At 38.0% G+C, this 13,750-nt stretch overlaps 1 protein-coding gene across 1 annotated transcript in view; it reads right to left on the reverse strand.

Annotated features, from left to right (window-relative positions):
- Nucleotides 1–13,750, reverse strand: part of GLIS3 (GLIS family zinc finger 3) — a 471,085-nt gene that overhangs the window by 108,057 nt on the left and 349,278 nt on the right. Inside the window, exon 4 of the mRNA XM_030801507.1 lies at nucleotides 3,161–3,322. Within this exon, the coding sequence (XP_030657367.1) occupies nucleotides 3,161–3,322 (162 nt within the window). The remainder of the gene's footprint in view (nucleotides 1–3,160; nucleotides 3,323–13,750) is intronic.

Below are 13,750 nucleotides of genomic sequence, written 5' to 3' on the forward strand. Positions count from 1 at the left end.
GTTGTGTTCATTGGCTGACTGACTGTTTGACTGGTTGGTTGAATCACTCAAAAGTATGCTTCCGGGATGTGCTGGGCGCTGCGTTTCAGATTAGGGATCTAAAAGTGAACAACGGATAAACCAGGTTCTCGATACCTCATGGTTTCTACAAAATAGTGAGTTTATTATTGGCTAAAGTCACTTGCCAGTTAGTTTCTACCAAGTAAGCAAAGATTTTCTTTAGCCTGGGAATCTTTTCTGAATTCGCATAGCCTTCTTGCACTAGCCTTCCCTACCCTGCCCTGGTTTCAGGAGCACAACTAGCTAAGATCTTTACTGGCAATCCCATTGTAAAAGCTTATGCTTTGAGCATTAGAGGAGATGTTACATGTACAAAAGCCTTGATGACTATGAACAAATTATATAAATTGATGCCATGTACAAAAGCCTTGATGACTATGAACAAATTATATAAATTGATGCCATTATTATTACCATGGTCACTACAATTTAGGTTGGTAATGTCATTTTCTATTTATTTATTTATTTATTTATTTATTTATTTATTTATTTTGAGATGGAGTCTCACTCTGTTGTCCAGGCTGGAGTGCAATGGCACAGTCTCGGCTCACCGCAACCTCCACCTCCTGAGTTTAAGCGATTCTCCTGCCTCAGCCTCCCGGGTAGCTGGAATTACAGGCATGCGCCACCACGCCCGGCTAATTTTGTATTTTTAGTAGAGACGGGGTTTCGCCATGTTGGCCAGGCTGGTCTGGAACTCCTGACCTCAGGTGATCCACCTACCTTGGCTTCCCAAAGTGCTGGGATTATAGGCGTGAGCCACCGTGCCCAGCCTTCTATTTGATTTTGAGATGTTCTTGGAGAAAGTTTGACTACACACCCAATGTTCCTCTCAGCTGACCTTCACTTTCTTCTCTTGTGGTCAGCCACTAGGGAAGGACTGGTATGCCAAAAAAGTAATGTCAGGGACTGATCTAAGTAGTACTGCTGCACCTGTCATTTTATCTCAGGTTACCTAAGCTTTAACTAGCATGCTACACTTCATCCAACTATATATTTTGTTATTTTCCACCCGTACTGTACAATTACTGTGTAGATATTAAGATTCTAATACAGAAACTAATTAATACAACTTTTAAGGGTTAGAATTAGGAACTCAGTAATCTTTATGGGAAAACCATTTTTTCTACAAATAAGGAATCCACTTAGTTGAAGAAAGATACTTTATCCAAAATTCTGACAGTATTATAGCATAAGGAGTGATTAATGAAAGGGAACAAGGACCTAAATTTAAATAATAAATTCTTCAAGCAAGTACGGTTTGTTTTTAAAATCAAGTGTGTGATTTCTATATGATTTTAAAAGAGCTTACTAATTTGTTAAATGTAGTAAAAATTTAAACAGGTGCTAGTTTGGAACTTAAAGGAAAAAATGGTGCTTTAAAAATATTTAATAGAGAAATAATTTTTCCAAAAAAAAATAGCTGAGTTTTAAAAGTTATTGCATTAATGAAAATCAGGAAACTACTATATTAGGTAGCTTTCCTCAAAAGTTTTTTAAAAAGATATATATTTTTATTCCAAAATGATTTCTGAAAATGCCCTTAGCTTGATTAGCTAAAATTAGCTCCAAGCAAAGGAGGGCAGTGCGAAACCATAACACTTAGCCTCACAATAGTTCTTTCAAACTACAGATAACTAGCTGGAGTAGAAGCAATTTCTCAAGACAATCTTGCCTCATAAATGTTCATTCTTCCATGATAATGGTTAATGACAAATTGGAAAATTTATTGGATCCCACCAAGACCATTTTAGGCACAAAAAAATAGGGCATTTTAACACAATTTATTCTTTTTTTTTTCTTTTTCTACTTAGAAAAATCCCACTATTCACCACATTTATTCATTTAGTGTTCCATTTTATTGGTCCTAAAATCACTGAATTCAGGTAGAGTAGAAACTGGGTCCATCCTACACCCATGTTGCTCTAATTATATTTGAGATATTTACTAGGCAAACCATCACATTTATGCATATTAGGGGATAATTCTGTTTAGAAAGGTTATGTGACATATAGCTAAAATGACTTCTATGAATATGACTAATAGAGACTAATATAAAATTTAATAAATATGTCAACCATAACATCAGAAGAATCTTAAATATGTATGAGAAGGTGTGTAGAAATAACAGTATCTTTTCAAAATTCAAACTCTGGTGTAGTTTAATAATAGACATCAGAATGTTAACACCAAAAAAGTACTGTCATGAATACATTATTTGCAAGAATGTGGGATAAGAGATCTGTGATGTGTATAATACACTTATCCTGATGGCTTTGTTAAGCGAAGTGAAATTACATAGAGTCTACCTGGACTAGTGTAAGGAAAATGGCATCAAAACCTGGGAAATGCAAAGAAGGGCTATCAACTTAATTGAGAAAATAAAAGACAAGAATCATAGAAAAGGCATTTGGGAATGAGCAAAATGTTGTAGCATTAAGGGACTTAAGGGTGTAATAATGGAAATCAATTGTTCTCATAGGGTTGATGTCAAAGAATATGTGGCTGTTAACAGACAGGAAGCATGAAGAAAGTGAACTCTTGGGAAAGATTTGCTGTTTCTTCTTAGATCAGCTGAAGGTGAAACTACCAGGTGGTTTCTAAAGCAAAGAGCCAAATTCACTCCTGAAAATCATTCTAGCCACAAAGTTCTATGTCAAGAGGGAAAGAACCAGGATGGAAAAAAACAAAAACAAAAACAAAGAAAAACAAACAAAAACTGCTTCATATTCCTAGCAATAGCATACATTCCCGACTTGATATCTGAACACTGTTTTTAACGCCAGTCTCTCCTGATTACTCTCTATACTAAAATCTACTACATGACAGCCCCTAAACTGCTTTTGCTTTGTACACAGCGGTGACCAAGTAACCCTTCTGTCCCAGGAGGTTGTAATATTTAGAATAACCTGCTACTACAGAAAAATGAAACAGTCAAATAGGGCCCCATCTGGCCTTTTACCAGGCTCCACTGCTGCCCTTGGCATTGTCCCTGTAACCTGCAGACCATAAAGCAAACACTTCACCAGCCCACTATCAAGCAGGCACTTCCTCACACCAGGCTCCAGGTGGGAAACTGGAAAGCTCCTGCCATTCTTACAGTGTCCAGATGCGTCCGCTGGTGTTTGGCGCGGTCACTGGAGTTACTGAAGGCCTTCTGACAACCCGGATGCTGGCACAAATACGGCTTCTCGCCTGTGTGGCTCCGCAAGTGGATCTTGAGATTTTCAAGCCTTGAAAAGGCCTTCTTGCAACCTTCAAACTGCAAAAAGAAAACAATTTTTGGTTGTTGAGAAGGACCTTGAATGTTTGAGTCTGGGGGACAGCAAAAAAAAAAAAAAAAAAAAAAATGTCCTTAGTTTTTACTTCGCTGAAAATGATAAAATCAAATCAAATCCAAACAGTAATAAATATTGCTCCTAAAAATATCCGAACGTTTATGTGAACTGCATTTTTCCACTGAATATACATGCCACTTTCTGTACCAGATTTGGGTCCCAAACTGATTTCTGTGATTACTTATGTCAGAGAAAATTCACTGTGAGCCATCTGGCTCTGCTAATAAAAATACAGTAATGTGTGTCTTAAAGATTTATTAAAAATTAACACACTTTTCCATTTCCAAATTGGTCTAAATTGAAGGAACTGGAAAGGAAGAAACTTTCTGACAACTAATAAACTAATAAGAAAAAAAAATCAGAGTGATATATGAGAAAAAGGAGAATTGAAGATCTGAGAGTCCAGGATGAAAAAGACATGGGTCCACTAGATCAATATGATCATAAATTTCCTTAACTATATTTGTAAGTTTTTTCCAACCCTCAAAAGAGTGACCATGTTAATGTATATGGTAATGCCAAGGCTAATGAGATAAAGTTTTTAACATGCTTTTATAAAGGAAGCTAAAAGACAATTCATTTAGTGTGAAATCATTTCCCAAAAAAGTACTGTAATACTTTAATCTTTTTTTACTTTTTAGACATTTCATTATCTAGTTCATGAGGAAAAGAAGATAAAAGGCTTAAGATTTCAATAAATGTGTCGCTGGTTTGTCAATAATATTTATTGACAGTAACATTTACTCAATGTCTTCTGAGGGCAAAATATCAGCTACTATTAATAGGGTCAAAGTGATTCCAAGCCTTGAAGCAACAATCTAATAAAGAAAACGTGTTAGAGAAAGCCTAGAAATGAAGCATAAAGGTGAGATGGGGATTTATCTTTTAACTCTCTTTGGTGCTAACCCCCAGAATAGTTATGTTACTTAAACAGTTTTAATCCCATTTGAGTTCTCACTGGAAGGGAAACTGAGAAATATGGAAAACCTACTGGAACAAAGCATAATACATTCAAAGCAATGAAGAAGACTCACTTCTTACAGAGGAAGGCAGGGGGGTGAGGGTGGGTAAGGAAGGAAGGTAAGTTCCAGATGGTTCCCATTCAAAATTGGCAGGTATAACTTAACCTTGCTGCAAGGAATTCTATAAAACTCTTTGGCTCTCTTACTATAATAGATGGTAGAGGACATTGTTCACAACAGAATGACCTAGAGCTGGCCAGGTTTTGGTTATTGGAATTTTCATCTTTAAGTAAGGGACGAACTAAGTAAAAAAAAATAATTAAACATGTCATAACTCCATCTATTTAAGTTGTCCAGATTTTACATGCTGGAGTATTTTAAGAAATTTATGAAAGTTGCACTTATTTTTGATTGAGAGTTATACATGTTTCACAGACATATGTTGGTTTATTTCAATTTTGATATTTTGCTTAAAATAATTTTGGTGTTTTCCTGATTTCTATTTCACATAAAAATAAATTTAGCCTGAGCAGAAGATGAATGCTGACGAAGCCAACTACTTTTTCAGCAGAGTGAAAGGAAACGTCACTAGAGGGAGAGAGGAGTTAAGGGGCTCATTTCTGCAGCTTTTCAAGTGACTCTCAAATTTAAGAATAAAGGGGCTCAAAATTAAACCCCAACTCATAGCTAAGAGGCCTCTGCTGACCAAACCTCTGTTTTTAGGGTTCTCTTTGACGACTCAGAGAAAACTCTTGGAGCTCAGTTTATTTGACTTGGAATCACCTGGTGGACCACACTTAGGTCTGAAATGAGCTTGTGGTTTTAGACACGCCAAGTCTGTAGCCTAGTTCCTAGCAAGGCCCTTTTGTAGGGTGGATTCCATTTTGGGGCCAGCTCCAGGGGCACATACCCAAACCTGAGTAGGCCCCATATCCACTCTGTTCCACAGTCGCCTCAGATCTTGATCTGAGAGAAAGCTGCATTGTTTCTGCACCAGGATGAGAGCGGAGAACTACTTTAGAATAAGATTAATGAGGTTTCATTAATGTGAGTACAGGATAAAACAACATCCCTAGTTCTACCATAGAGGGATTAGAAGGATCCAAGACGTGTCTCTGATTAATTTAAACTGTTCACTTGATAAAACATAAACTATATGTAAGAATACCATTTCCAAGTCTTTACAGTTAAATGTCCACTTCAGTATTCAGTTAAAACTCAACTAATTGCTATTATTACTCTTAACAGAAGCAATAATCAAAGACCAAAGGGCTTACTGCATTCCAAGCAAATCAGTGCAAAACGAACAATATCTCAGAACATCCTGACCATTTTCAAATAGCAAGGATAGAGGAAAATATAGGCACCTAGACTGAAAATGACAACAAAAAGATTATCTGTAAAATAATCAAAATCCAGCTGATATCAGATGTTTCCTCTGTAACAAGACAGGGCAGAAGACAATAGAATAGCATTACAGTATTCTCAGGGGAAAAGATTATGAATGAAGGGTTTGACCTCATTATGTTGTATGAATAAAGGCAGAAGAAGAAAGGCGGTTTCATGTAGTCAGGGGCTCATCACATACACCCCCAACTCACTCTTGTTGAAGAATTCACTTGCAGGAACCATGGAACCCAAGACCAGTAAAATCAGGCACTAAAGGATTGATAAATGCCTTGGTGAGGTGCCAAATATCCAACTCATCACAGGAGTGTGCAGGGCACTACACCTGAATGAACTTGTCATGTTGACAATTCTGCCGAAAGAGAAAGGTGGTGCTGTTCATTTCTCTAATGGCGTCCGGATGAAACTTGAAAGCAAATAATTTTATCATGAATCATTATCATTTATTACGGGAACAACCCGGTAATTCATCACAAGAATTTCCCCTCCCTCAGGCAGTTTTATCCCTAGATTTATAAGTTCAACTAAATGCAAATGCATTAAAAATAAAACAACATTTAGGTAGGCTTATAAAACATTGTTACAAAATATACCAAAATTGGATTCTTCGACTGTTTGGGCAAATGGATGCCTTTTATCCTTCTTACTTTTTTCATGTTTTCCAATTCTTTAATGAGTGAGCATGTCTCACCGTGTAAACTGACATCTAAGCTTAGGGAAACAAGGAATATTAAGAGTGTTTCCTTGGGTTTGGCCAGATGCTTGCTCATCTAGGTTCCTAAAGTTCAAGTACATCCTGAGATCTAAGGTGCAAACTGTCAACCGACTGCTTGTGTCACTGTCACTGGACAACTCCTACCCAAATTGAACAATATCCTATTTTCAGGTCTTCTGCTTCCTGGGCTAGCTGTAGAACCATGAGCCCAGGACTCAGTGACACATGACTGAATGATCACGCGAGAGTTTGCCCGAGGTTCAAAAACAGACTATAAATAGGAAAACAAGAGAAACATGAACCAACAAACAAACTCTCAGAATCCAAGGAGGAAACAGAAGGTGGCTGAATAGAACACAAGGGAGACAAACGCAGGGTGACAGCGTGGGGAGCAGCAATGGAGGAAAGGGGGCCTGGTGTGCATTGAGCATTTATTCCATACCAAGCTCCTTGCTAGAAAATTTCCCCTATGTTAGTAATTTTATCTAAACGGCATTATTTTTTCCCAAAAGATACTGAGTAAGCTCTATGTGCATGAAAGCAAGGTCAACGTGTACGACTGGGCAGGTTACATACTGATGCACCCCTGAGGAGTGGTTCTCAAAGAGATGGGGTCCCTAGACGAGCAACATTGGCATCGCCTGGGAGCTTGTCAGATATACACATTCTCTGACCTCAGAATCAGAACGCTGGGAGTGAGGCCCATCTGACTGCTAACAAGCCCTCCAGAAGATTCTGATATTCTGATGAACACTACTACAGTGTGAGCAGGCGAGTTAGGGAATGCCATTCATACTGTGATCACTGTCCATTTATTGATGAAAGTCTTGTGACAAAAGTAAAGCATTTTGCAGAATTTACCCATTTCTAATTCAGACAAGGGTCACACGGACTGGTGTAGCAGCAACCCTCCTAGGATGGAAAAGGCATCTCCATTCCAGAGCAGGGCAAAAAGGACAAAATCTCAGTATCTCCATCTCTTACTGGAGACTCTTTAAATTCCCAACTTTTTAATCTGCCACCAGGCAGATGTCTGGTTCTGAAACAGGTGTGCTCACAAGTTCCCTCGGTGGCCTCCTGACCAATAAAACATCCCATACTTCTACTGCCCATTACATTACCCTGTTGAGAAAAAGCACGGAAGGGGAGCCATCATTTTCTGTTTGCACATTTCCGTGGCTTTGCGGACACATATGGGAACAGTGCATGAAACTGTAAGTGATAGAACTTACACTCATGGGTCTTGAAAATATTGCACTGCAGGAAGCCTCACTTTGAGAAAGAGTTCTTTAACTCTGAGGTTGTTTTCAAGTAACAAACTTTAATTAGAAAGTTTAAGTTATTGCAAACCTAAAGAACCTTAGCTTGTTCCACTTTGCTAATTTAGATTATTTTATATTTAAAGAATCATAACTGGACTGTAATCACCATCTATATATATATTGGCTTGATTACAGATTGTTGACATTAAGTGGCATTAAGATGACCTTTGAAATACTACTTTCCCTTTCTATTAGAGGCTTTTGTGTAAGGTTCTAAAAATGAAAGGCTCATTAGACACCATTAAAATAGGATTTATTCCATATGTGTAACCAATAATTATGTAGAATATTACTCCCTCCCCTAATCAGTTACTTAGAGTGCTGAGAAGCATAAGTTCATATTCAATGCAGTAATAACAGCAAAGCTTTCCTGATCAGGTTTCAATACCATTGCTAATGTCAACTAAACCCAAACAGAAAGGAGTCTATGATACCGGACATGCTTTTTAAAATATACATTTGATTTGAATTAAGGCTTAGTGTTTATGACCCTGGGAGGTACACACTTTCACAATTCCATCAATTAAGACCAATTAATCCCATTAGTGATGGCTGATGCTAAGATATGCAGCAAGAACTGACTGACGAAGTATATGCCAGTTCACATCTCCACATACAACCCAAAGAGAAGAAAGGCATGGGCGGGAGGATCAGCAAATATTTCTAATCCTGCAGATACTGTCAAAGTGACTTCAACAGTAAGTCCAAGAGTTCAAGTCCACTTGAATCAAGTACGTACCTTCAAAAGCTGTAAGTGAAAGATTACTCCTGTGACTCAGAAAAAGATGGTCAAAGGGCCACCTTATACACTTGAGGAGAGGTGAGAAATTTGATGCAGGAATTCAGCTGGGATTTAGTTCTGGAAGCTTCTTCCTAGAGCAGTGCTTCCCAGCTTCACCTAGGAGACTTGTTAAAACTCTGCTTCAGTAGGGCTAGGTGGGACCTGAGATCCTGCATTTCTAACAATCTCCCAGGTGATACTTCTAAATGGTGAATGTTTGGAGGTTATACTTTGAGCAGCAACATTCTAGGGATCATTAGGTCACCTTAATCTTGAAAAGATACAGTTTGGTAAGATTTTAAAAAGACGAAATAAAATAAACAAAAGAACTAGAAAATAAGAAAGGAAAGAACCAAACTGTGGTAGTTTCACACCTTAGGTTGTGAAACAGTTAAATCTAATTTTAAAATTTAGGTGGGAAGATAATAGGAAAAAAAGAAGTAGAAGAAAGGTCAGAAAAAAAGGACCAAGAATCACAAGAAAGACTGTAGAAGCACACTGGGGTCATCTGATTTTATTTCTCCCTCAATGGACTTCGCATTTGGACATATGGGTCACCTCATGCCACTCTGGTTTCTGTTTCCAGTGCATTCTTAGACTGGATGCATTTAGATGCTCTAGCAAATCTTAGTATTTACATCAGTTTGTAGAAAGTGCTACATAAGGGAGAACAAGAAAATCATTCAAATGTTTTGAGGCTTTTAAAAAGTAGTTCATGAATTGATTATGTGGAATAATAGGGAATTCCTTCTGCTCCTTGTTTTGTTGGGACGAATAACTCCACAATGGGAACAGACAACATGTCTCTATATATTCTTGCTTTGCGATTTTACTCATGTGGCGGTCAAATCACCCTCTTGTCCTTAACAGGGCATTGTACTCAGGAGTTACTGTGTTTCCTTTCGGTTTGCTAAAAGGTAATATCTGATTTTATAACATTTCAAAGGTTCTACCCAGAGTAATAACAGCCTCATTGGAAAATCATTTAAAGTTGTGATAGGGTTGTCCCTGGTTAATTTGAGAGTCCTCTTAACTTCAGGGAAATCAGTGTAACCCAAACTAAGTTTCCAAAGGTTCCAAGTATCCAAGTAGATTTGCACTTGCATTTCCTACAATAATCTTCAAAGTTACCCTGACCCTAGGTTTAGCTGGGGCAGTAGGAGGGGAGAAAAGGCTATGACACTTTGGTCTCAATGAGTCAATCACTCACTGAGTGCGTGCCGGTCATCTGGAATTCTGAAGTGGCCTACAGTCCTCATTTATCCAGATTATCTGGAACTACTAAAATTTTTGTAGAATTAATGTCAAACTCCTTCTGTCATGTTTTCCTAAACTATAATAAAGAGATTCAAGTTACTGTGTTTTTCCTTATTATTCTGGTGTACAAAATGGGCCTATTAACTAGCTCATAAATACAACTTCCTGGCTTGTTGTGCTGCTTATTTTTGATGAAGAAATCTGTATAAAACAAGGGTTACTGAAATGAACAGTACATACACGTTTCTTATTGGTTTAAGGGAATATGTTGCTTTTTAACATTTGGGTCGTGAGGAAGCAGCTGATTCTTAAAAGGGTCCTTGAAATGAGGTAGCAAATTTAATGAGAGTTCACCTTAAAAAATGAAAATGAAAAACATTTTTCAAGAAGCCACAAGACAATTTAGAGAGAAATATGTTATTTCTGTGGCAACATTTGAACCATATTAAATTTTTATGGAAATTGTCAAGTGTCTGGTTTGTAACAACTGAAAGGATCTGGGGACAAATGGAACCTCATCATGGGCATTATATCATGACTGGAAAAAGAATATTCACAGTGCAACATTGAGATTTAAGACATATCATATGGCCCTCTCTAGCTATTCTACACATATAAGGTATCATATATTATTCATGTTATACCAATACAATGCCAGAAGACTACAATTTCAAGTGAATAATTATTTCTGTGAGTGGGTAAATAATGAAAACTGGTTGCCTGGAGGTTGTGTAAACACAACAATAAGATTTTGTTGCTGCTGTTGTTTATTAGCATTGATTTCATGCAATCTGTGAATACATATCCGCAAGAGCATGTATACTTCAGGGGTTGACAGACAGCAAAAAATGCATTTGATAACATGCCAGTAGAGCAAATATGTTTTATGGCTATGTAATTGGCTCTGCATAAACATACCTGTCTTAGTCCATTTTCTGTTGCTAGAACTGAATACTACAGACTGGGTAATTTATAAAAAATAGACGTTTATTTAACTCACAGTTCAGAAGACTGAGAAGTCCAAGGGCATGGCAGCAGCATTTGCTGAGGGCTTTCATACTGTGTCATATCATGGCAGAGAAGCCAAAGGGGAAGTTGGCATGTGAGAAAAGGGGGCAGAACACAAGAGGTGGCCTCACTTTACAACAGCCTGCTTTGGAGACAATTAATGCAGTCCCACTAGAGTGAGAACTCACTCACTCCTGTGACAGTTAGCCCAGGCCCATGGGAGCAGCATTAATTCCTCTTAAAAATCTAACCACTTTTTAAGGCCCCACCTCTCAGCATTGACACATGGGGGGACCAAATTTTCAACATATAAACGCCAAGCGTCATACTCAAACCATAGCAACAGCTAAAAGCAACCAAAGTATTTAATTTTCTGTGTACCTGTGTTTCTGAGTACCGCATAGCCAACTCTAATCCATATACATATATCTATAATATATGAGCATAATACTTCTATGAAGTATAAAGCACACAAATAAAAGCAGTGCTCAGATGTTTTACTACTCTATATTAAAGAAAAGAATTATTTCAAACTCTAAGTACAAGCAGTATACCAAGTGACCAATTCCCTCCTCCATGAATGGACCATGAACATATTGAGTTTCTTGCACAATGAGTACTTCATTAGGCTCTGCAGATGATGCAAAAGTAACTTTGGTTTTCATCTTACCTTTCCGGCGTTCATAATGTGTTCCAGGAGATAGACATACACGCAGAATAAATTTGGAATCTGACCCTGCTTACTCCAATACCCACCTATTATTTTCTGTATATAAAAATGAGATGACTATTGCGGAGGTGAGGAAACCAAGAGGTTGGAGAATTCATTCTTTCGATTTTAGGCAATATTTTTGTATTTAAAAAAAAAAGTCAGTAACATTCTCTATGACTTTAGTTTCTCCAAATGATCTGCCTCAGAAATATATTTTCAACTTTCAGAAGTCAGATAGGGAAAGATGAAGTAAAAGACAACTAATTAAGCAAAACAAAATAAAAAGTAGAAAAACAAAGAACAGAGAGAAAGAGACACTACAGGTCAAAGAAGGGAAGGAAGAGGAAGAAAGTATGAGACCTATGGCTTAGCACATATGTGATCACGCCTCTCCCCTCTTACCCATTCCCCCACACCTCCCACCTGGGCTCCAGGCCAGCCAAGGTGCAGTTCCTTAATTAAGCAGCATGTTGCTTTTTGCCTCTCGCCTCTCACCTTTGTGTATACTACTTCCTGTGCCTGGTAACATCCTACTGACTCTTTAGTTGGTGCCACCTCCTCTGGGAAGCCTTCCTTTAGGCTTCTGCCAAGGCACAACAGATCAGTGCCCACACATGCCCACCATACTTTGCCTACTGCCTTGCTAACACTTGGAAATACAGTAATTGGATTGTTTGTTTCCCTACTAGGCTGTGAGCTTTATAAGAACAAGGTACTGAGTCTTATTAATACTTTTGTTGCCAGCACTAGGTACAGTGCTTGGCATATACTTGGCAAGTGATTGTAGATTATTTGCTAAATAAATGCTAAGGAAAATGGAGAAAATGAACTCTTTGTAAGAATGCATATCGATTTCCTAGACTTCCTTGTGTAGTAAGCTCATTGAGTCTTTTTAAATAGGTAGGGTTGGTTACTAACCATGATGACATCAAACGGTCAACACTGCAAAAGCTTTTATAAAATGCATTTACAGTTTTTAGATGCTGAATTTTAATGTCCTATAGAACTACTGTAAAATGTATCTTTAATTATTTTAATATTTAACCATGTGAGGAAAAATACTAATAACAACATATGGTTGTATTTTTTGTGAATGTGATGCATTTACTTCTTTATTGATATTCTGAGAAATGTGTAGCAACACTGGTGAAGTAAGTGAGCTGTTTTCCTACCACTCCCTTTTCCAAATTTGAGCTAAACACGCAGATCTATTGGGAACATGTTAGTAGCAATAATTCAAGGCGCATAAATGTGTGCCTTCTCATACATAAAGGAAAAGAAACTGTTTTAAATTGCCCTTTAAAAGCTGAGCTAATATGCTGTCAAATATGCCAGGAAACAGCCTTTCATCAGAGTTTCTCATGCAAAGAAAAAAGATCTTTTCGACCTTGCCCTGAATTGCCCTGAGTCAAGTGTCCCCAAACAGCAGGTCAAGCAGTTTCCCATGATGCCATGCCGCTGTCAACCATCCCATAGCCAGCCTCTCAGAACGGGAGGCAGAGACTCCAATCCGGTGTCCCAGGTTATAACTATGCTTGGCTACAGGGTTTGTGTTCAACGCACATGGGCTGAAGCAAAGCCTTGGCTCTGTCTTCCCTGTTGGCAATGGACTTGGCTGCCCAGTAATTAATTGTCTTTGACTGCAAAGATGAGACACTGCTTGCCTTCAGTTTTATTAAGAATTGGCATGCTTGGTTTAACAGAACTAAGCAATATATTTATTTACTATGGTGTTTCCCAAAATGATTGCTGAATTCTGTCATCTCTTGACTGAAAAACTGTTTGCGGGTTGCAACAGAATGTATGCTAACATACATACAGCAACACAAACCTCCAAGACAAACTGTTTAAGTCAATTTGCTTATCATATAGGCACATAGGTGCAAATATGTGCATATGCATTTGTGGGTACAGCCATGGGCACACACTTTAACACTTGCACACATATCCCACACAGATTCTGTAATAAATGTGTGTGTTTAAGATCTGTGTGCAGGAGTGTAGAAGCAAGCATGAATATGCCAAGAGAGAAAAGGAAATTCACACACGAAGAGAATAATTTACCATAAATTGGCCCACACTGAGTTTATTCCAAAAAACGGAGTGCAAGATGCCAAATTTTTAATGGCTCTTGCTATTCCAGATCTGGCCCTGACAAGCTTTGGAAGAGATGCAAGTGGGCAGGAAA

Source organism: Nomascus leucogenys, chromosome 1a (genome assembly GCF_006542625.1).
Source record: "Nomascus leucogenys isolate Asia chromosome 1a, Asia_NLE_v1, whole genome shotgun sequence".
Lineage (NCBI taxonomy): Eukaryota > Metazoa > Chordata > Mammalia > Primates > Hylobatidae > Nomascus > Nomascus leucogenys.